At 49.4% G+C, this 21138-nt stretch overlaps 3 protein-coding genes across 8 annotated transcripts in view; all 3 read left to right on the forward strand.

Moving 5' to 3' along the window:
• The window catches only part of GATA4 (GATA binding protein 4), a 26432-nt gene extending 19781 nt beyond the window's left edge, over positions 1 to 6651 (forward strand). For all 6 annotated transcript variants that reach the window (XM_015859787.3, XM_085544276.1, XM_032443484.2 and 3 more), the window contains 4 exons: positions 255 to 380; positions 935 to 1022; positions 1252 to 1394; positions 2275 to 6651. In XM_015859787.3, coding sequence (XP_015715273.2) covers positions 255 to 380; positions 935 to 1022; positions 1252 to 1394; positions 2275 to 2457 — 540 coding nt within the window. In that variant the 3' untranslated portion in view covers positions 2458 to 6651. The remainder of the gene's footprint in view (positions 1 to 254; positions 381 to 934; positions 1023 to 1251; positions 1395 to 2274) is intronic.
• A 1215-nt stretch (positions 6652 to 7866) lies between these two features.
• Positions 7867 to 10145, forward strand: NEIL2 (nei like DNA glycosylase 2). Its single transcript, XM_015859788.3, has 4 exons — positions 7867 to 8247; positions 8397 to 8731; positions 9383 to 9579; positions 9791 to 10145. Exons 1-4 carry the CDS (start codon positions 8110 to 8112, stop codon positions 10105 to 10107), a joined length of 987 nt encoding a protein of 328 aa, XP_015715274.2. The 5' UTR covers positions 7867 to 8109; the 3' UTR covers positions 10108 to 10145.
• Positions 10146 to 10814: 669 nt separating this feature from the next.
• On the forward strand, positions 10815 to 20802 carry FDFT1 (farnesyl-diphosphate farnesyltransferase 1). The gene is made up of 8 exons (XM_015859785.2): positions 10815 to 10953; positions 12426 to 12523; positions 15166 to 15349; positions 16032 to 16160; positions 16500 to 16691; positions 17531 to 17707; positions 18118 to 18270; positions 19295 to 20802. The coding sequence occupies exons 1-8, from the start codon at positions 10852 to 10854 to the stop codon at positions 19514 to 19516; spliced, it is 1257 nt and encodes a 418-aa protein (XP_015715271.2). The 5' UTR covers positions 10815 to 10851; the 3' UTR covers positions 19517 to 20802.
• Positions 20803 to 21138: the final 336 nt, after the last annotated feature.

Consider the following 21138-nt stretch of genomic DNA (forward strand, 5'->3'; position numbering starts at 1 on the left):
GCAAGTGCCTAAAATGACACCTGTGGTTTAAAGCACAGCCACCAGTCACGGCCACCCAGCGCCCTCTGGTGAAAAGCCCTTCCAGCCTTGGGCTGAGCCAAGCTGGTGGCGAGTTGGAATAGTTGGTCCTTGTAGGTATTGCCCTTCCAGCACCAGGTATTCCATGATTCTGTGACCTGGAGCAAACTCACTGGGATCTGAGATGCTGCTGGAGGGCTGATGTGGTTTTTTTCCCCCTCTATTTTCTCTCACAGTCGGCTTCTCGTCGTGTCGGACTCTCTTGTGCCAACTGCCACACGACCACAACCACACTCTGGCGCAGGAACGCCGAGGGAGAGCCCGTCTGCAACGCCTGTGGGCTCTACATGAAGCTCCATGGGGTAAAGCCTTGTTTCCTTTTAACTCTTATGGGGAGGGTGCTCACAGCACAAAGGTGACCCACAAATTAGGCCCAGATTCTTCCCTACCTACTTTAGTGAAATGCCTGCCTCCTAAGCACAAACAAGGGCTGGGTCCTTCCTTGTGGGGCATCAGCCTCCAGCCACCACCTGGATGTACTCTTAAGGGAATATAGATGACTTCTCTTACACAGGTGCCCAGTCTCTTCCTAATAGTAGGGACTCCCCATACAGATTGGGTGACTTTCCATTGGCCAGAAAGACATCTTCATCTCCAAGTTCAACAGGAAAGTAAACAATCACTCAATACCTATGCTGTAAAAAAGCCCATCTATTCCCATTCAGAAGCACACTTTGTAGCTTTGACATCACTCTTTGCACAGCAATGCTGACTGATGACTTTGGGCTCCATTTTGTTTCTGCTTTCAATTAAATCTGATGGTTTTTGTGGAGACAATGAGGTAGAGCTGGAGTCATGTCCTAGGTGACCATACGGACATACAGAAACCAATGTACTTGTATATCTGGGTCCACAGGTTCCAAGGCCATTAGCAATGAGAAAAGAGGGCATTCAGACAAGGAAGCGTAAGCCGAAGAACCTGAACAAAACAAAGACGTCAGCAGGTAAGCATTAAAAAGGAGAGTTAATGGTGTGTGCGTACATGTGCAGTAATGTTTCTGGCCACTTGGATTTATGCTGTATGAGCCAGACACCCAACGACACAATGGGCTGGTTCTTCAAAAATGGGGAATGCTGGAATGTCTTTCAGCCTTTTTAACCTACAATAAGGTTGAGTGCTTTGAAACGAAAGGCCTTTGGGAGTAGCCCGATTTACCATCTGCTTTCCCACAGGTCCATCCAGCAGTGAGAGTCTTACCCCGACCACGAGCTCCACGAGTAGCAGCAGCAGCGCCACGACCACTGAGGAAATGCGCCCCATAAAAACAGAACCAGGGCTCTCATCTCACTACGGGCACCCCAGCCCAATTTCTCAGGTACAGAGGGCAGCGGGATAGAGATGGATATGAGAGTGGTAGATAAGGGGAGAAGAACATCTTAAAAACCTTCTCTGTAGTAAGAGGTTGCCTCTTTTCAATGCTGGGATCTAGAAGTTCACAGTAGGAAATATGGGATGGGGCAATAATACACATCCTTGTCACCATGTTTAGAGCATGGTGTGGATGCTTAATGATAAGCAGAAGTTCTGAATGGACAACTGGGCAGCTAGAAGAATCCACTTTCTTTGTATGACTTGATTTGCCCTGAGCAAGAAAAGTTTGGCATTAGGACTCTAGTCTATCTGCACTGGCTGGATGTGCATTGAGCTATACAAGAAGCGTGCTCACATAGCCCTCACCTAACCCAGTCCCTGCAAAGGTAAATCAAGGCAGCAGGATGGCAGAGCTGTAGGGTACAGTGGGTGCTCTGCACCTTATCCACCACTAGATGTCTTAGGAACAGCACTGCATCCATGCATGGTGAGCATCCTGCTGAGCAATACCCAGATCTGGAAGCTGATTTCTGTGAGCCTCTATGGCTTTAATAATTACGCCTTGCAGCGCGGCACAACTGAAAGAATAGAAGTGGTAAATGATAGTTGTTCTCCTCTTGGATTCATCTGAGGAACAGCAGTGTTTAAACAGAAATAACCATGGAGAAAAAGGCATGTCGTTGGGCTGCACTGACCCTGCACCTGCAACCCTCTGCAGCAAGGTTATTTCTCCTGCAGTCCACAGGAGGGCATTTGTGAACTAGGAACACCCAAGGCCAATGAATCCCCAAACCTTGGGTATTATATAGATTATATGTTATATTTTGAAGCTTTTTTTTATTATTATTATTTTTTTTTTTTACATGATTTTCCTCCTTCTGCAGGCATTCTCGGTCTCTGCCATGTCTGGACATGGATCTTCAATTCATCCTGCAATTTCAGCCCTGAAGCTTTCCCCGCAGGCTTACCAGTCAGCCATCAGCCAGTCTCCACAAACCAGCTCCAAACAGGACTCCTGGAACAGCCTGGTCTTAGCTGAAAACCATGGGGACATCATAACTGCATAAACTGGTCTTCCACCCATAGACTTGAGGCTGATCCACTGGAGAGATGAAGAAGATGCCACGTAATAATCATGTCAATGTTGTTTCCCTCCTCCCCTGCTCTCCTGCCATGGTGTGATGTTCCAACAAAGAGGTAAAGAGGACTGAAGCGAAGTGTAGGAGAGCTCTTACAAAGCAAACCAAGAAGACTTAAATCTCAAAGTAACTCATGGATTTGAAGCCTTTTTCCTCCCTTCCAACAAGTTTCCTTGTATTTGATTGCCACTACCTTCTAAGAAATAGCCAGAAACACAAAGATGGACATATATATATATATATTGGGGGGGGCAAGAGGGGGGTTGTCTATTTAAAAACATTTGCCATTTGAGACTTAAGACAATGGTGGCACAGACACATCTTTTTCTCCTGTCACCATCCATTTGTTTCATTGACCAGAGGGAATGTCATCATCATTACCCCAATTCAGCCATCTTCCACCAAACAGAGCCAACTCCAGAACAGTTTGTTGAACAGACTTCATGAGACACGCTGTGGTGGCTTTAGTGGATTTGATACGGGCAGAGAAAAAAGAGAGACCCACATCCTCATCCTCAGCTTATGCATCTTGAGCATCACCTTCATTTCCCCTAGATGGTCTGAAAACCTAACGAATGTCTGTATTTAATAGCAGCTCCTTTCCTATTTATCGCTACACAATCATGGGACTGAGTTTCTAAAAGATGGTTGGCTGAGCCTGGAGAAAGTCTGTCTGAAATCAAAGGGGGATTTTGGAAGGAGAAACTTTCTGGAAGCGGGTAGAGGAAACCCACCTTGGTCATCAAATCCTGGATGAAACTGTTGGGCTTTTCCCTTATAAATAGCTACAAGCCAGGCTTAGAGATTATTGTAGAGCACAGCAGGTGAAAGGTTGCTCTTTAACACTGCTGTGCTGTTGCTTTTGAGACAGTTAATTTAATTATTTCACATACTGTTCTGTTGTCTTTGTTGTCATTGATGAAATCTGATTGTCGTTTATTGCTCATTGTACTGTGAGTGCCCACTGTCCCCCCAGCAGCTGGCTCATGACCATTTGCCATGTCTAACCCTTAAGGATTTCACCTTTCACAACAAGAAAAGTCCTTGGCCTCTAATGGGTGCAGGCAGGGGCCATCTTCTTTACTAAGCATGTGCATAGACTTGCTTGCCTGCAAGAGAAGCTTAACTCCATTCATACACGAGTACTAAACAAAACTCATGTGCTTGTTTAACCATAAGCGTTTCAGCAAGAACTCTGGAAAACTGAGTTGAAAGTGATGCTAAGAGATCACAGACTCATTCCCTCGTCCAAGAGGGATCAGTTCTACCTAACTTACCTTTAGTTGCTCTTTGTCCAGCATGTGCTTCACAAAATCCAGCAATGCATACGCTACAGCTCCTCTGTGCCATCTAAATGCTTCTACAGATGCTTGCCACCATGTTTGCATCAGAATTGCCAAGGAGGGACAGCTTTGCCTGTACAGGTAGAGAATTTCTGGGACACCTCATCCTACAAGATTCTCCAGTCTTGTTTCTGTCTGCTCCCAAACTCCATTACCCTCCTTCTTACCTCCCCAGCTCCTTCTTTTCTTCCCTGCATCCAGAACTTGACTATGGAACTGCCAGAAGAGGGACGGTGCGTCCCTACAGAACATGCTGAAGGATATAAGGTGCCACCCTCCATCTTAGACTCACTCTTCACCATTCCCACAAGGAGTGTTTCTGACGAAATACCAAGATACATGGCTTGGTGAAGAGGAAAGCCACAAACATGGTTGAAGCAAAACCAAGACTTTGTATTATCTGTGTTTGAGCTCTCTATTTTCCTCCTGATGGCTGAAAAGTTTCTTTAAGGAGAAGGATTCAACTGGACTGGTCGTAACAGATAGTTGAAATGGAGCACAGCAGGGAGCTGGTCCCCTCCACAATGCCCCTGCTCTGCTCACAAACTCAGATTTGCAGGGGTTTATAGGGATGATAGAGACTCACCTGGAGATGTGAAGCCATGGGGATGTCTGGAAGGTGTTTGCACCTTGAGGCTCCTCTATGAGCTTCCCCATAAGAAGTGTGGTCTTCCCATTGACGAGGAGTGCCTTTCAGCTGGCTTATGGGAATGAAACTCCTGACCTGGGAAGGTTTTCCATCTGCCACTTGCAAGACAACCACAGAATTTACACTCTGTCCTTCAGAGCTAATGTAAGGTCCAACCTCATCAGTTTATTAACTACAGACAAGGAAGAGACGTTCAATGAAACACTAATAAAACATTACCCTGAAATCCTGTGGTTCTGTTGAAGCCCAGAAGCCTGCAGAGAAGAGGCCAGAAATAGCACCTAAGAACCTGAGTTTGGGGTGAAAGAAAACATGAAGGTGTTTCTCCAAGAGCACGCAGGTCATTAGTCAGTCTCCTCCTTGTGCTGCGTTGCTTTGCACTCCTCAGCCAAGATCTCTTGGGATGCAACTGTGATCTTGTCTGTGACAGAGAAGAACACACCCCAGAGGTGCCTCTTGGCTCATGCACACATTTCAGATGCTTAAAACTAACCTGGTCAGCCTGAGGAGGAGGGAAGCAGGCAGCCTCCTGGAGAGGAACAAAGGTCCAGACCAAACGTGCAGCATTTCTCCCTCAGTGCTTATGCTCCCAAAGGCTTTTTCTGCCTTGCCCTTTTACTCCTTGTGTTGTCTTCAAAGCCAAAATTCCTGGCTGAAGTTCTCTCCTGTCCATAAAACACACTCCTAAGTGCCCTAAAGGAGTCTGCTTGCAATGCCAAGCAGAAAAACCCTGTGAGATATTAAGTCTGGTGATTCCCTGGCTCACATCCCCTTAGGTTACCTAAATGACAGAGTTGGGCTAACTGGTTTTCTGCTTCCCACACAGCCTTTAAAAACTGAACACTGAGGAGCATTTACAAGGACCCTGATAACAAGACATCTGCTTTCATGAGGCTCTATGGGCTGCAAGGACAGCTCAACCTTTTCGTGGTAGAAATGAGCTCTTTTGCCACTCCTTTTACAAGCAGTTGAAGTTCAGATGCACCTCAGATTGCCAACAAAGCATGAAACAGCAGAAATGATGCATGAAGGGTTACTTAGAGGACATGAGAATGGCATGAGAATGGCAGTCCTACCAAGAAGTTCAGCTCAACCTGAAAATCTGGGGTTACATTTGAGCTCTGCTTTCCTTCAACTGATAGGAGAAGCACAGAAAACCCGCCTTGTTAATGAAATAAAATACAAGTATTAGAGACTTACATAGCAAAACAAGAGTTGCTATTATTACTGCTACAATTTATTCCATTGCAGCATGTCTGGATGTCCAGCTGAGGACCACTAGCCAAATAACTTCCAGAGGTCCCTTTTAGCATCAACCACACAATGATAGGCCTGAATTTGTGTATTTACACACACACACAAAGTACAGAGCTGAGAACCATCTCTTCCCTGAAGAGAAAGAGCAAAGCGCCTGGTCCTGCAAAACGCTTGAGCGCATCTACCAACGTCTTTGCAGGAGTTGTTCCCTTAAAGCTCAGCATTAACCATACACATAAACCGGGATGCCAGCACACATCTGGGTTGTGTCAAACCAGATACCATTGCTATGGCTCCATGGTGAGATGGGAAGATGAGAACTGGGATGGAGAGAGAGGAAGGGGTAGAAAGGTCATTTATCACTTTTAAATGTCTTTCCTCCTTGTGAAAGTGCAATATCTTGAATTGCATTGATGTTTTTTGTTTGATAAATTAATCCAAAGAGATCCATATTTCACTTGCAATTACATGGGCTGATCAGACACCTTCTCCGATCAGGAGGAGCTCAGGAGTATTGCAAGGGAGCTTTCGAAACCAATCAACAACTCTCAATGTAAACGAATACGACAGCAGTTAATATGACTGAAGCTGTGACTGTGCCAGGGGTGGCGTTCGGTTTTGTTTGTTGGTTTGGGTAGTTGGTTTGTTCTTTTCTCATACATAAAGTTGGAAGATTCCCATGTCAGCTGGGGAAGTCCCATGGAAACAGACACCGATTTGTAAGGGGGAAAGAGGGAAAGCAACCAACTGAACAAGCTGTAATTATTTAAAGATGTAAAAAATATCTATGTTATGAAGTAGTAATGGCTACCAATCCACGTAATGTCTACACCTTTAGAACTAATGGAAATAAAACAATAATAATAAAACCAATAGGCTGCTGCTTGAATCTTGACTTTCCTGGTGGGCTTCCAGGGGAGGATTGGGGGTAATTGAACGTGTATACAGCGTACCTGGAAAAGCAATACTTATTTTAATGCATAAGGAGAAAAACACCCCAAGGTGTTTTCCACCCTGAGCACAGAGGGAAAAGGATGAGTTCCTATGCTAGGAGGGCACCTTAATGCCATCGTAATTCATCTTTTTGCTCTTTTCAAAGACATGGGCTTGTGGAGCACATTGCTGATTCAGCCTAATGGCTTTCAGCTGAGCCCACAGATGCCACCCATAAGCTGAAAGTGCACACAACCCTCATACAATAACCTCCTCTGCCTGTTGGGGCATTTAGAGCCTTTCCCAGTTCAACCAGACACTGAGTCCTGGTGTAATTGGTGAGGTGGGTGAGGCCAGCACTTGAAACCTCACTCATTTCTTCCTAACCAGCCAGTGGAGGAGCTCTTGCTGTGTGTTAGTGGGTGGAAGGGCTTTCTTTGTAGCAGTGTAAGAAGGGATTCTTTGGGTGTAAAGGATGGGAAGAGGGCAGTGCTGGTGTGGGTTGAGAGTGTTGGTGAAGTGATTGAAGGCAGGGGAGTGGTTCGAGAGCATGAGGTAGGAAAAGCTGGCAATGGAATAGGGAAGAGGGGAGGAGGCTGCTCAGGCTGCTGTGTGCAGGTTAATGGCTTGGGGGCTGGGTGTAGCATTTGGGGCAGGGGAATGTGCAGTGAGTGCTTGCTTTGGGGGATGGAGGGGGTCTGCATTGTGTGTGAAGGTGTTGGGTGACTTCCCTGTATTGTGCTGCTTGGTCCCTGGATAATCGGGGTAAAGACCTGAAGGAAATGGGCAGAGCCCTTTGTATCGAGAGCTGATCCCAAGGATTTGGACTGCAGCTGGCACCTTTAGAAGCAGGAATGTCTTCTAGGTGGCTCTTGACCTGTTACTGGCTTTTTGCCTGCAGTCTGAATGTGGCATGGAGCTAAATGGAGCTAAGGTGTGATTTGATTACTTCCTGCCCTAGGAAGCGCAGGGATTAAGCTCAGTCTTCTGTTGCTGCTAAAGCAATCATGTCTGTATAACCAGTTAATACCTTTTTATTTCATGTCTTAGATCCAGATAATGTTTTCTGACATACTAAAAGGCTTTGGCTCACTGCAGCACGTGAAGGCTTTATAGCTGTGCTGCCTTGCCCAGCCCTATTGAGGGTACATCCACACCCCACTGCAGCTCATCACCCTGCTGGCTTCTGCCTCTTATGGGCTGAGAGCTCCAGTGGGTGAGGATGTGTCCTTGCTCAAGCAGAAGATGGGTTGGAAGGGGCAAAAGCAAGCCCCACTGAAGGCTCTAGTTTCAGTTGCTGTGGGCTGTTGCTTCCCTGTGTTTTTTAGCTCTTTTTATCAGCTGCAAGTTTCCCTTCAGCTCTAGGGCAGCAAGTGTGAGAAGGAGAACCATTTAGAGATGCCAGAGGGCCCATCAGTGAGGAAGTTCCAGCTGCTGACCTCACGTTTTGTGGGGCAAGTGGTGGCCAAGGTGGGGGGAAGCAGCAAGAAGATTAATGTGAATGACCTGAATGCCTTGAGGCTCCAGGATTCCCAGGTGAGCTGTGCTGAGCATGACCATAGCAAACTGTGGGCTGGTCTGAGAGGGAAGCCACAGCTGTCCTGCATCTGTGCATGAAGGTGCACGGCCTGAGAATGGCATCAGTACCTCCTACTTCTATCTATCTATTTATTTTCCCCCTCCAGGTCCATGGGAAGAACTTATTCCTAGCATTTGTGGCAGCCAGTTCTCCCTTAGGACCAAGCGTGGAGGAGACTGTGCTGCAAAAACAGGCTGTTGCAGCATCTAGTTCCCTCGTTCAGGGAAAACAAGAGCAGGTTTGCACTCCATCGACTCCTCCCCAGGAAGAAGAGCTGCAGGAACTGCAGGACTCCAGAGCTGATGCCCCAAGTGCAGCAGGGGAGATGGGAGGCAGTTGGCTGCGCTTCCACTTTGGCTTGTTTGGCAGCATTCGGGCAAATGAGTTCTCAAGAGCAAGCAGAGCCAATAAGAGGGGAGACTGGAAGGACCCTACACCCAGGTATTTGGCAGTCCCTCCTTCTTTCAGTCCCCTCCTTCTTTCCCCTTGGTGTTAAAGGTGGTGACATCGTGTGTCTTGAGTAGATGCGAGTCGTGTTCAGCCAGGGAGTCATCACTGGTTGGTTTGCCTTGGGTGTGCTTCACTGTCTTGGTGTTATGTGTTGTTCCCTTAGTAAGAGGTTTTCTGCCCTCTGCCTACTCCCAGCCTCAGCATCTGACTATTAGACTCACTATATTATTATTATACTGGATAATCACTGGATTAATAGCATGCATCTAAGAGACAGCAGTGAGAAGACCATTTGTAGGAGCCCAGGTCACAGGTGGTGTATTAAGAGGCACTGGAAATGGATTAACAAGGGGTAAATACTGAAGGACAGTGTGGACCCAGCTCTTATGAACTGTTTAATTTGAGGTTATGGAGTCTCAATATCTACTTGTATGTCTTCCCATGCAACTGGCTGTAGGGATCTTCTCTGTTTGCTGCTGTCTTCAGAGCCTCCAAGGCAGCAGGAGGGATAACTGTCCATGAGTTGTGCAGATTTAGAACCTTAAAAGCTAAACTGCTTTCTCTGCAAGCCTGGAGAGAACCGAATATAAACAAATGGATCAGGGATGTGTCTAGAGATCTCATCTTCTCTGCTTCTCCCAGGCTGGTGCTGTATTTTGAGAGTGGAGGCTTCCTTGCTTTCTACAACTGCCGAATGCACTGGTGCTCATCTCCAGTGGCTGATCCCACTTCTGACATCCTGTCTGCAGAGTTCCACCGTGGCCGGGCATTGGATGCCCTCCGCACATCCCATCCCGTCTGCTACACCCTCTTGGACCAGAGATGCTTCTCAGGGCTGGGTGAGCTCCAGAGCACAGTGGCAGAGCAAGGAAGGGGAGGGTGGGATGCCTACACCCGGATCTGCATGTTAGAAGTTCTAATCTTTAATGTTATGATATTGGGTTGATCTGCTGAGAGGGTACACAGTCCTTTTGGTGGACCTTCAGGCTGAAATCGCATCGTGTTGAATAGTAACATCCTTCCCATCTCCTTATTTCTGACCCTTTGCAGGCAACATCATTAAGAATGAAGTCCTGTACCTGATTAAGATCCATCCTTTAACACAAGGATCTCTCTTGGCTCAATCAGATCTGGAGCACCTGCTTGATTGTGCCATCACGTTCACCTCCGACTGGCTGCAGAGCAAGCTGCAAGGCAAAGGGCTGCACCTACATATCTATCAGAAGGAACAGTGTCCTCTTGGGCACAAGGTGATGAAAGCAGCTCTAGGAGCCCCGGGTGGCTGGAAGAGGCTGACATGGTGGTGTCCTGAGTGCCAGCCTGCTGTGCTGTCAGGGGGTGGGGATCTGGCTGTGGGTGATGAGTGACGTGGCTGTGTTCCTGTCTTTCTCTAAGGTCTTGTGTAGTTCAGTGTTAGATAATCCCATGTCTGCTTAGAGATGGGTGTGTGTTATACAGCGATGGGGTGTGCGTTATATGGTGACCACATATGGTTGCAATTAAATGGTCGTTCCCTCTGTCAGCTCTTAGCAGCCTCCTTCCAAAGGCTGAAAACAAACCTCAGCAGCGCTCGGTGCTGCTCATCTCTGCCCACCTCTGATCTGTGCGTGTCCCATTGGTAAGGATGGCAGTGCTCATTAAAACCCATCGTTAAGTTAATTAGAAGACCCCATAAAGACCACGTAGGACCCCATAAAGAGCACATAGGACCCCATAAGGACCACGTAGGACCCCATAAAGAGCACATAGGACCCCATAAGGACCCCCCGAGGATGCTCTAAGAGGAGGCTGAGGTGGGAGGCGGGGCAGCCACTATTAAGCCCCTCCTCTCGGCCACGCGAGTGCCGGTGGGCGCCGTCGCCCAATCAGCTCCTTCCGCCGGCCGTCACACCAGCTTCGCCGCCCTCCTATTGGCTGGCGCAAGGCTGGTGCGAGCACACGTCACCCAATGAGCTCTCCTCACGCTCACCGAGCCATGGGACGAGCGAGCTGATTGGCGGAGGGGGCGGTGCGGCTCCGCCCATTGGCTGTTAAGCGGGGGGGGTTTGAGGTGGTGGGCGTCGGGAGCGCGCACGGGGAGCGGGAGCGCGCGTGGTGGCGGTGTGACCGTGATGGAGCTGCTAAAGAAATGGCTGGGGCACCCCGAGGACATCTACCACCTGCTGCGCTTCAAGATGGGCGGGTACCGGGCTGTGATGCCTCGTATGGACCCGGTGAGTGCTTATGGGGTTTGGGGGGGCGGTTGCTCTGAGCATCATCAGCTTCCTTTCATTGCGCCGGGACGGGCTTTCCATTGCATTGCATGGGCTGTGAGCATTGCATGGGCTGTGAGCATCGCAATGCTAAGGAGCATCGCGGCTCTTTGGGACGGCACGCAGCCGCGGTGCTTTGCAGCAGCTTCCTGCTTCTGGCTGTGCGTGCATCATAGCTCCTAGGAGCATTGTATAGCCGGGATGTTTTGTATGTATCATAGCTCCTAGGAGCATTGTATAGCCGGGGTGCTCTGCATGTATCATAGCTCCTAGGAGCATTGCATAGCCGGGGTGCTTTGCATGTATCATAACTGCAAGGAGCATCGCACAGCTGGGATGCTCTGCCTGTATCACAGCTGCTGTGAGCATTGTATAGCCGGGATGCTTTGTATGTATCATAGCTCCTAGGAGCATTGTATAGTTGGGATGCTCTGCATGTATCACATCTGCTGGGAGCATCGCACAACTGGGATGCTCTGCATGTATCATAGCTCCTAGGAGCATTACATAGCCGGGGTTGCTTTGCCTGTATTATAGCTCCTAAGAGCATTGCATAGCCGGGGTGCTTTGCATGCATTACATCTGCTGTGAGCATTGTATAGCCGGGATGCTCTGCATGCATTACATCTGCTGGGAGCATCGCACAGCTGGGATGCTCTGCATGTATCACAGCTCATAGGAGCATTGTATAGCCGGGATGCTTTGCATGTATCATAGCTCCTAGGAGCATTGCACGGCCGGTGTGCTCTGCATTTGTCATAGCTCCTAGGAGCATCGTACAGCCGGGTTGTTTTTCATGCATTACATCTGCTGGGAGCATTGTATAGCCGGGATGCTTTGTATGTATCATAGCTCCTAGGAGCATTGCATAGCTAGGGTGCTTTGCATGTATCACAGCTCCTAGGAGCATCGCACAGCAGCGGGATGCTCTGCATGTATCACATCTGCTGTGAGCATTGTATAGCCGGGATGCTCTGCATGTATCACAGCCGCTGAGAGCACCCCACAGCCGGGCTGCCCTTCAGCAGCATCCCATGCGCTGTATCAGCCCTGACACTCGGGTACCCCGCACCGCTTTTTGCACCGTGCCGCTTCCCCCTGCTCCCCATGCTCCCGGTACATCGCATTACCCGCATGGCAGTGCTGGCAGGGGGCGCGCCGCTCTTAGGGGGCCGGTCTCGGGGCGGAGCCCCCTCCCTTAGCCAGCCCCCATACCCCACCCCCCCGTCGTGCCCATGGCGGCCAGCAGCAAAGCCACGGCTCTGCTGAAGCGCACGTTGGCTCTGTCCCCCCCTCGGGGCGCACCCCGCACGGCGTTGGGGAGGCTGCGGGGCGGAGGACGGAGGGGACAACGCAGCTCTGCCGCCTCCCCCGGGCTCCCCCCGGCCGTTCGCCTTCAGCCCCCCGCCTTATACCCCCCGTTGTGCCCGCAGGACTCGCTGGGACTCGGACTCCGTACCTGTTATCGCTACCTCAATCAGACCAGCCGTAGCTTCGCCGCCGTTATCCAGGCTCTGGATGGAGAGCTGCGGTGAGTGGGGCTGGGGGTGGTCGAGGGGGGTCTGCAGTGCTCCCGTGCACTGGGGTTGTGATAGTAGGAGGGCTCCATGCAGCGTCCCCTGGCTCTTTGGCAGCATGGCTGAGCAGATCTGGGTGTCCGCAGTATTTGCATGCACTGGGGGTCCTTGGTTGGGATAGCAGCAAATTTGGATCATGTAATAGTGCTGGGGGTGTTGGGATAGCTGTGGAGTTTTACATTGTCCCCATAATGCTGTGGCTGCTTGATTTGTATGACAGGAGGTGGCTATGCAATATCCCCAGGCATCAGGGTTCCTTGTTTGAGATGCTTTAGGCTCTGTGCAATGGCCCTGAATACTGGGGGTGCACGGTTGGGCTGAGCAGGGGGTGTGGAGTCCATGCATTGCCACCAGGTGTTCATGCTGATGGCCAGGGGTGTCCATGTACGTGTCTTATATACCAGCACTAGTTGACTGCATTGGGTGGGAGGTGTCCATGCTACGCTGGGCCACTGGGAAGTGCTCTACCACATTGAGCAAAGCTTTCCAGGAGGTGCTCAGCTCTGCCCTACTACGTGCAGCAAAGCATGCACGTCATCCCAGCAGAGCTGCTCAAGCACGATGCCTCCATTCTGCTCCCTTCCAGCAGCACAGCTCCTGTGTTCCTCAGCCCGAGCATTGCAAGCTGTCAGCCAGCAGATGGTTAAATGCAGCACTTGGGCAGCGTGTTGTTTGTGACACCCTGGGAATGTGTGTCCTGGCAGCTTCAGAGCTGCCTTTGGGTGCCTGGCTGGGAGGGGTGGAGAGGCACAGGGGGAAACAGCCAACAAAACATGGGGGCTGAACCTTGCAGGAAGGGGTGTGTGGGATCAGCTGCCTCCAAAGCTTCATCTGAAGCTGCCACAGAGGTTTGCTTTGTGCTCACTTTTGCTTTACAAGTTTTGATAACCTGTGCAGCAAATCTTCACATGGTGTTATTAACAGATGATGCAAGACTCAGCTTGCCTTGAGATTTTATGCTCATACATGCACACTTTCCATATTTCCTTATATTCTTAGCAAAATGGCTCTTCTCAATACAGATCTTTTTAATCCCAAGCCAGGTTAGTAGTTAAACCTAGAGGTTGCTGTAGGTTTCACTCTGTGCTTGCAGCCGTGCAGCTTTGCACATTGCCAGCCCTAACACTGGGCTGTCTGTGGGTTTCCCAGCCCTGGGCTGGTATTTTGGCCACTGCCCTGTAGTTATATCCAGCATTTGTGAAGTGTCTGCAGGCTGCTTTGCAGGAAGGCAATGAAACCCAGCAGTTTGGCTCAGTTTGCATGGAAAGCAGAGCCAGGAGCTGAACTTCTATTTATCCTTGCTTGCTCTATCTGCTAATACAGGCATTAAGATAACAAGCAATAACACATCTTGCAACCTGTAGCAATCCCTGCATGAAGGTTGCATTTACCTGGCAGCAACATCTTTAGGATGGCAGGTGTGGAGTTTCTGAGCCCTCAGGACAAGGAGACTTCATGATCCCAATAAGCTGCAACACAAGGATTAAGGAGCAGGAAGACAAGATAACAGTGGGAGACCTCGTCTGGGGATGGCAGAGCTGCAGCTAGGGCAGAAATGGAGAAGCAGAGTCACGTTACCGTGGAGCTGAATTCAACACCTGGAAGAAGCTGAGGATGATATAATTCTATAGGCTGGGATGAGGAAGAGGGATTGAATACTTAAGTGCAGTATGTGATGGATGCAGGTTGTGTTCCAAGTGCCATTCAGCTCATGCTACATCCCAGGTTGCACTTTGTTAAATAGATGTTAATTAAGGGGGAAAAAAAGGCCAAATTTAACGGTGTTTACCTCCAAGATTTGCTCATTGTCCCTGCCTGCTGCCTTTTGTCATCCCAGGAGAGCCATGCTTTCACCTAGTAATGAGTACTTAAGCAATCCCAGCTCATTTCCATTTGTCAACCAATTAATGAGTGCATCCCCCCCCCCTTTGGAAACTCACTGCGCTCATTAAGAGCTGAGGGATTATTTTACATGCATCCAGTGTTTCTCATTGTCTGTGCTTCCCTTTACTCTTTCTGGTATGGAGCACCTCTTCTATAAGGAAAGGTGGAGGGAGCTGGGCTTGTTTAGCTTGGAGAAGAGAAGGTTGTGGGGAGACCTCATTGTGGCCTTCCAGTACTTGAAGGGAGCGTATAAATAGGAGGGGGAATGGCTGTTTGTGAGGGTGGACAGTGATAGGACAAGGGGGAATGGTTTGAAACTGAGACAGGGGAGGTTCAGGTTGGATCTTAGGAGGAAGTTTTTCCCCCAGAGGGTGGTGACGCACTGGAACAGGTTGCCCAAGGAGGCTGTGGATGCCCCATCCCTGCAGGCATTCAAGGCCAGGCTGGATGTGGCTCTGGGCAGCCTGGGCTGCTGGTTGGTGACCCTGCACATAGCAGGGGGTTGGGATTGGATGATCATTGTGCTCCTTTTCTACCAAGGCCATTCTATGATTCTATGAAGCCATGTTTTTCAACTTTAACCTGCTCTTACTGCCCGGAGATTTGAGCAGCCCATTCTAAGGCATTTTATCCTTACCTTCCCGATTGGCCCAAGATTAAGCACTTGTCCTTGCATCAGTGCTGGAGGTGATTGCTTTTTCTCTCCCCGCAGGCATGCTGTCTGTATATTCTACTTAGTTCTCCGTGCCCTGGACACCATAGAGGATGACATGACCATCAGCTTGGATGTCAAGGTCCCGATGCTGATTGAGTTTCACTCTTATCTCTATCAACCTGAATGGAAATACATGGAGAGCAAGGAGAAGCACCGGCAGGTGCTGGAGGACTTCCCAACAGTAAGACACTCACCTCCTCCTTCAGCTGCCTGGGTTGCCTCGTGTGCTGTCATCTCCATGTTACATGTGGTTCTGTAGCTCTTAGGGAGGAGGAGAACAGAGCAGCAGGAAGTTTTTCACGCAGAGGGTGGTGACGCACTGGAACAGGTTGCCCAAGGAGGCTGTGGATGCCCCATCCCTGCAGGCATTCAAGGCCAGGCTGGATGTGGCTCTGGGCAGCCTGGGCTGCTGGTTGGTGACCCTGCACACAGCAGGAGGTTGGATCCAGATGGTCATTGTGGTCCTTTACAACCCAGGCCATTTTATGAACTTCTTTCCTTCCCCATGGTCAGCACAACATGGTGCTCTCTTAAATTAGAAGAAATCTCATGTCACAAATGTTGCCAGTTTGGTCCTGTAACTCCCAGATGATACCAGTCCAAGGCCACAGAGCCTTCCCAAAGATTTGTTGTGTCTGATCTGCTGCCAGAGTTTGTAACGTTGAGATTGAGAACAGACTGAGCCTGTGCTTTGAGGGCCTTGAAACAACTTCTCCTTGTAGGAGTTGTCCTAGATCTGTAGCCAGAGATGAGAGCCTGGTAAACAAGTCTTACTCTTGTCTTCTAATAAAAGGTGAACTCTGTGTTTTCTTTTGTTTGTCCTTCACACTGTCTTTATTTCCTCTTGTTTGCACATGATACAGATCTCCATGGAGTTCAGGAACCTGGCAAAGGTCTACCAGGATGTGATCTCTGATATTTGTCACAAGATGGGCGTTGGGATGGCGGAGTTCTTGGAAAAGAAGGTGGATTCTCAGAGCGAGTGGGATCGGGTAAGTCTATGTGGACACATTGAATGATAGCAGGGGTGCAGTGAGTCGGTGACCCACCAGCACCTGTTTTGGATGACCCAGCACATCAGCTGTTCCCTTGTGGGCAGCTACTTTGGTGCTGAAAGCAGAGTAGCACCAGATGTTGAGGACATCCTTGGTCAAGTGTTTGCTGAGCATGAAAAGGCTGAGATGGAGCAAGGAGGGCCATGCAAACTTGCAGAAAACATAGTGTGAATTACCTGCTGAGCTTCACTTTGTGTAACATGCTGTGCTAAATAGGCAGCTCTTTGTAACTGCTCCTTTTTTCTTGCTTTTTTCCCCCTTCCTGGTGCCTCACAGTATTGCCACTATGTTGCTGGGCTGGTGGGGATAGGCCTTTCCCGACTCTTCTCTGCATCAGAGCTAGAAGATCCTATTGTAGGACAGGACACAGAGCTGGCAAACTCCATGGGCCTCTTCCTGCAAAAAACCAACATCATCCGTGACTATTTGGAGGACCAGCTGGAAGGAAGGGAGTTCTGGCCCAGAGAGGTAAGGGGAAACATTGCCTTTGGGTGAGCATGTCTGCTGTGCTTCTCGATATGCTTGTACTGTGCTAGAATAGATCAAAGGTGCTTTTGTTGCTGCTCTGATAGTGAACTGCAGCTTCTCCTTGTAAGAGTTCCTTCTCGAATTGTCTTGGAAATCCCCATGGTTGGGATTTTTCCATCACTGATAATTTTGTTCCTGTCCCTTTATAATCTTTTGTACTTCTGTCCAATATCTGTTGTGGGTGTAGCCAATAAAACGCATGTCTCACAAATGCTCACTACGCAGGGTGCATAGTTAGAGGTGCACTACTAAAATTATAGCATCCCTTTGTGTATCTTTAAATCAAAGTTAATGGGAAAGGTCTGACAGTCTGCAGGTCTGTCTGATAGAGCATTTTGTGATACCTGCCTGGCATATGAACTGTATTTCTTTGCCCTACCTAGAGAAGACTTGAAGGTGCAGGGTTGCCAATCAGCAGCCCAGGCTGCCCAGAGCCACATCCAGCCTGGCCTTGAATGCCTGCAGGGATGGGGCATCCACAGCCTCCTTGGGCAACCTGTTCCAGTGCGTCACCACCCTCTGGGGGAAAAACTTCCTCTTCAGATCCAACCTAAACCTCCCCTGTCTCAGTTTCAAACCATTCCCCATCTGTGTGAATGTCCCTATCTATATGAAGGTCACTGCTGTGTTTCCAGAGCCCTTCCTTTAGCCTAGTAAGTCCCAGTCCTTCAAGGCTATGGCGATTATTGTTTGTTCTCCTGATTTCTTGCATGTTACTGATGTCTCCTTTATGATATGAATGTACCATCTAACTTCTGAGTCCTTATCTTGGTGTTTAGGTTTGGAGCAGATACACGAAGAAGCTCTCTGACCTTACCAAGCCAGAGAACATAGATATGGCCGTCCAGTGTCTGAATGAGCTCATCACCAATGCTCTCCGCCACGTCCCTGATGTCCTCACTTACTTGTCTCGCCTGAAAAACCAAAGTGTCTTCAACTTCTGTGCTATCCCCCAGGTAGGTTATTAAGTACAAGTGGTTATTCATCATCTTCAGCCCAGATGATCTGAAGTTGGAGGTGGGAGGGTTATGTAGCATGTCGTAGCCTGCATTATGCTGGTACCTGCCATTTCTGCTGTAGGTGAGATTGTGGCTTCACTCCAGAGTGTTTTGCCTTTTGTGTCACCAGGACCAAGGTTATTACTGGAACAGGTTGCCCAAGGAGGCTGTGGATGCCCCATCCCTGCAGGCATTCAAGGCCAGGCTGGATGTGGCTCTGGGCAGCCTGGGCTGCTGGTTGGTGACCCTGCACATAGCAGGAGGTTGAAACTGGATGAGCACTGTGGTCATTTTCAACCCAGGCCATTCTATGATTCGATTTCCTTTGCATTCTCCTTGTAATGAATGCTCTTTGTGTTTCTCCTTAGGTGATGGCTATTGCCACTCTTGCTGCCTGCTATAACAACAAGCAGGTATTCAGAGGGGTAGTGAAGATCCGGAAGGGACAAGCTGTCACACTGATGATGGATGCCACAAACATGCAATCTGTCAAAGCCATCATGTACCAGTATGTGGAAGAGGTAGGTTGAACAGCTTGCTTGGAGTCATTTCTGGCTATAATGTTCTTGTTCCTAGCGTGGAATTGGCTGTCCCTTGCAGACCCATGAATCTAAGTTAGTGCCAGGGCACCTGACATAGTTTTTACATGGACCAAACTGGCTGCTTACTCCTTTAAACATCGCCTTGCTCTATGCCTGTGCAAAGAGATGAAGGCCAACATCTTGTCTTCATTCTGATTGAGACCAAGATGAGTCAGCTTTCCGAGCACCAGAGCTTCCCATCTGACCAGGCGAGAGGACTGTTCCAGCAGCAGTTTTCTTCTAAACAGGTTGCATCATCTCCCCAGAGACAGCTCTGCAGCTGGTGCTCTTGTTTTCACCGTGTCCATAGTTGCAGCTAATGTGGTGCAGTTTGTGTTTGCACTTCCTGGCCAGCATTAGCTAAGGCTGGCTCTTTGCAGGTATTTAAAGCAGCGGGACTCGTGGCTTCAGGGTACAGTGTGTGTTAAAAGTTGACAGGGAAGAACAGCCAGTGAATGGATTGATGGGGTTTGGTGGATTCATAGATTCAGTGAGGAGTGTTTAATAGAAAGACGTTACGCATCAGGGAGACCCCAAACCATGAGCTGTTAGAGCTCCCTTTTGAGACAGGCCAACCCCAAGACCATGGCATTTTCCAGTTGAGGTGACTGTTTGAGCTGCTGATCACCCTGGGGTGTCCTTGCTGGTTTGGGCTGAGCTGCAGCCCAGCAGCATTGAGCGAGGCTTGCTGGGCCAGAGTTGCTTGCCCCAGAGCACCGCTTTGTGGCTGATGTTTGTGTCAGAGGCTTGGTAGTCCATCTCCCATCATGGGGTGCCCTCAAGAGGCTGCCTGGCTTAATGCACTTCTCAAGGGAAATGGGCTTTGGCCCCGTGCAGCAGCTGAGCCATTCACCATGAGGTTATTCTTGAGGACATGATGCTTGTGACCCCTCTTGCACACAGAAAACCCATTTATATCCTCAACTATGTATGTAAACCACGTTCCCTCTTTCCCCCTCCCCAGATCTACCAGAAGATCCCCAGCACAGACCCTTCTTCCAACAAGACGCAGCAGATCATCGCCTCCATCCGTGCCATGAGCCTGCCCAGCGGCCCCATGGCCTCCCGCCATCACTATTCCCCCATCTACCTGTCCTGTGCCATGCTCCTGGCTGCCCTGAGCTGGCAGTACCTCAGCACCGTCTCCAAGGCCGCCGAAGAGTACGTCCAGGCGGGTGAGAACTGAAGAAAGCGGGTGGGTGGTGGGAGTGAGAAGGTCAGCAGATGGGTAGCAAAGGCTCCTTGTCCCCTGGTGGTGGGGATGGCCGGGTGCCACCGGGTCCACGGGCAGTGATGAGGATGGGATGCTGGTGGGTTGGAGCACCAGGGTGATGGCGTGGCATCATCAGACCCTGCTCGTCCCCTCTCCTTTTGTCTGCACAGATGACTGCAAATGCCAGTTGGAGTCTTAACTGTTTGGGGTTGAATTTGTTTTCCTCCTTTCCTGTTGGGCAGTTCATCTGATTATCATTATTCTTGTTTTGGTTAGGATGGTTTTAAATAGAAATTCCATTTGCCTCTTTTCTTGCTTGAGATTTGAGACCCCTTTTCCAGCTCCGAACTGGGATGGCAGCCTTTGGGTTTTGCCTCCCCTACATAACCCCTTCCCCATCATTTCAACACTGGAAGCGTATGGAGTGCTCTGGCTTCAGCAAGGAAGGACAAGTCAAGTCTTAGCTAAGGGAAAGGTCTGGCCACCAACCCAGGCTGGGTGACATCCTGCAGCCTGGAAATGGACAGGAGCAATCTTCACTTTTCTGTTGTACTGGAAGAGGCTGCTAGGCTTGAAACAAGCCCTTTTCTTGTTAAGTAAAGTATGTTGCAGGTGTTAGCGTGCATCCTGCTGAAAGCCATCTATTGCATCTCCTTGGAGCACTGCACTGTGGAGGTGTAGAGCTTTGTATTTTAGCAGCTGAGGGGTGGTGAAAGGGAAGGGGAAGGAGGTGCTGCCTACCCCTCTGCTGCAAAGTCTGGGCTCTGCACTTCTTCAGCACAAGGGGATGGGTGGGATGGGCAGGTTTCCCCACTTGGCTGCAGCTGGGGATGCTGAGGGTTCAGCTGACACATGAACTGGAAGAGTTCTCTGCTGCTGCTCCTTTGAAAACACATCAGCCTGGACTTCATGTGGGCCGTGTTTCTAATGCCAACAACCAGGGCTGGGAAGAAGAGACAACGATTTCAAGTCCTATTTTGCCGGGGTGTAATTGTTTTCAGTGTCCCTAATCCTCCACTGCTGCTTTGTGTGATGGGGGGACAGCCTGGTACAGGACAGAGCAAAACCTACCAGGTAGTTCAGTGGCCTTTGCAAGGCCAAGCCCTTGTGGCCAGACTGTTACATGGAGGGAGGACCCCCCTACTCCACAAGGACTGATGTAGATAGTTTGAAGCTGTTGTTCAAAAGAACTTGTGGTAGCTCCCTTTGTGCAGCTTCCTGTCTTGTTGAAATTAAAAGTTTTCTTTGGAAAGAAAAAACGTGTTTCAAGCTGGTTATTTCTCTTATTGGGGTAGTAGTTCTTTGCTATGCCACAAGTTGTAGCCCTCAGCTCAGCTGAGTGTGGATGCTTCCTAACTCACACTGTGTTTCCTCAGTGTTGAGGCTGGAAGTGTCCTGTTGGCTGCAGCCACCCTGGCCCCACCGTGGCCAAAGCACAGAGCAATCTGCACTCACATGAAGACATATATCAAAGGGTCACACTTGGCTTCCAGGACAGCAAAGCAATGAGAAGAATCATAGAAGGGCCTGGGTTGAAAAGGGCCATAATGATAAAGTTTCAACCCCCCACTACACTATGTGCAGTTTGATGCTGT

The sequence above is a fragment of the Coturnix japonica genome, chromosome 3, assembly GCF_054131305.1.
Source record: "Coturnix japonica strain WE chromosome 3, WE-NBRP24, whole genome shotgun sequence".
NCBI lineage: Eukaryota > Metazoa > Chordata > Aves > Galliformes > Phasianidae > Coturnix > Coturnix japonica.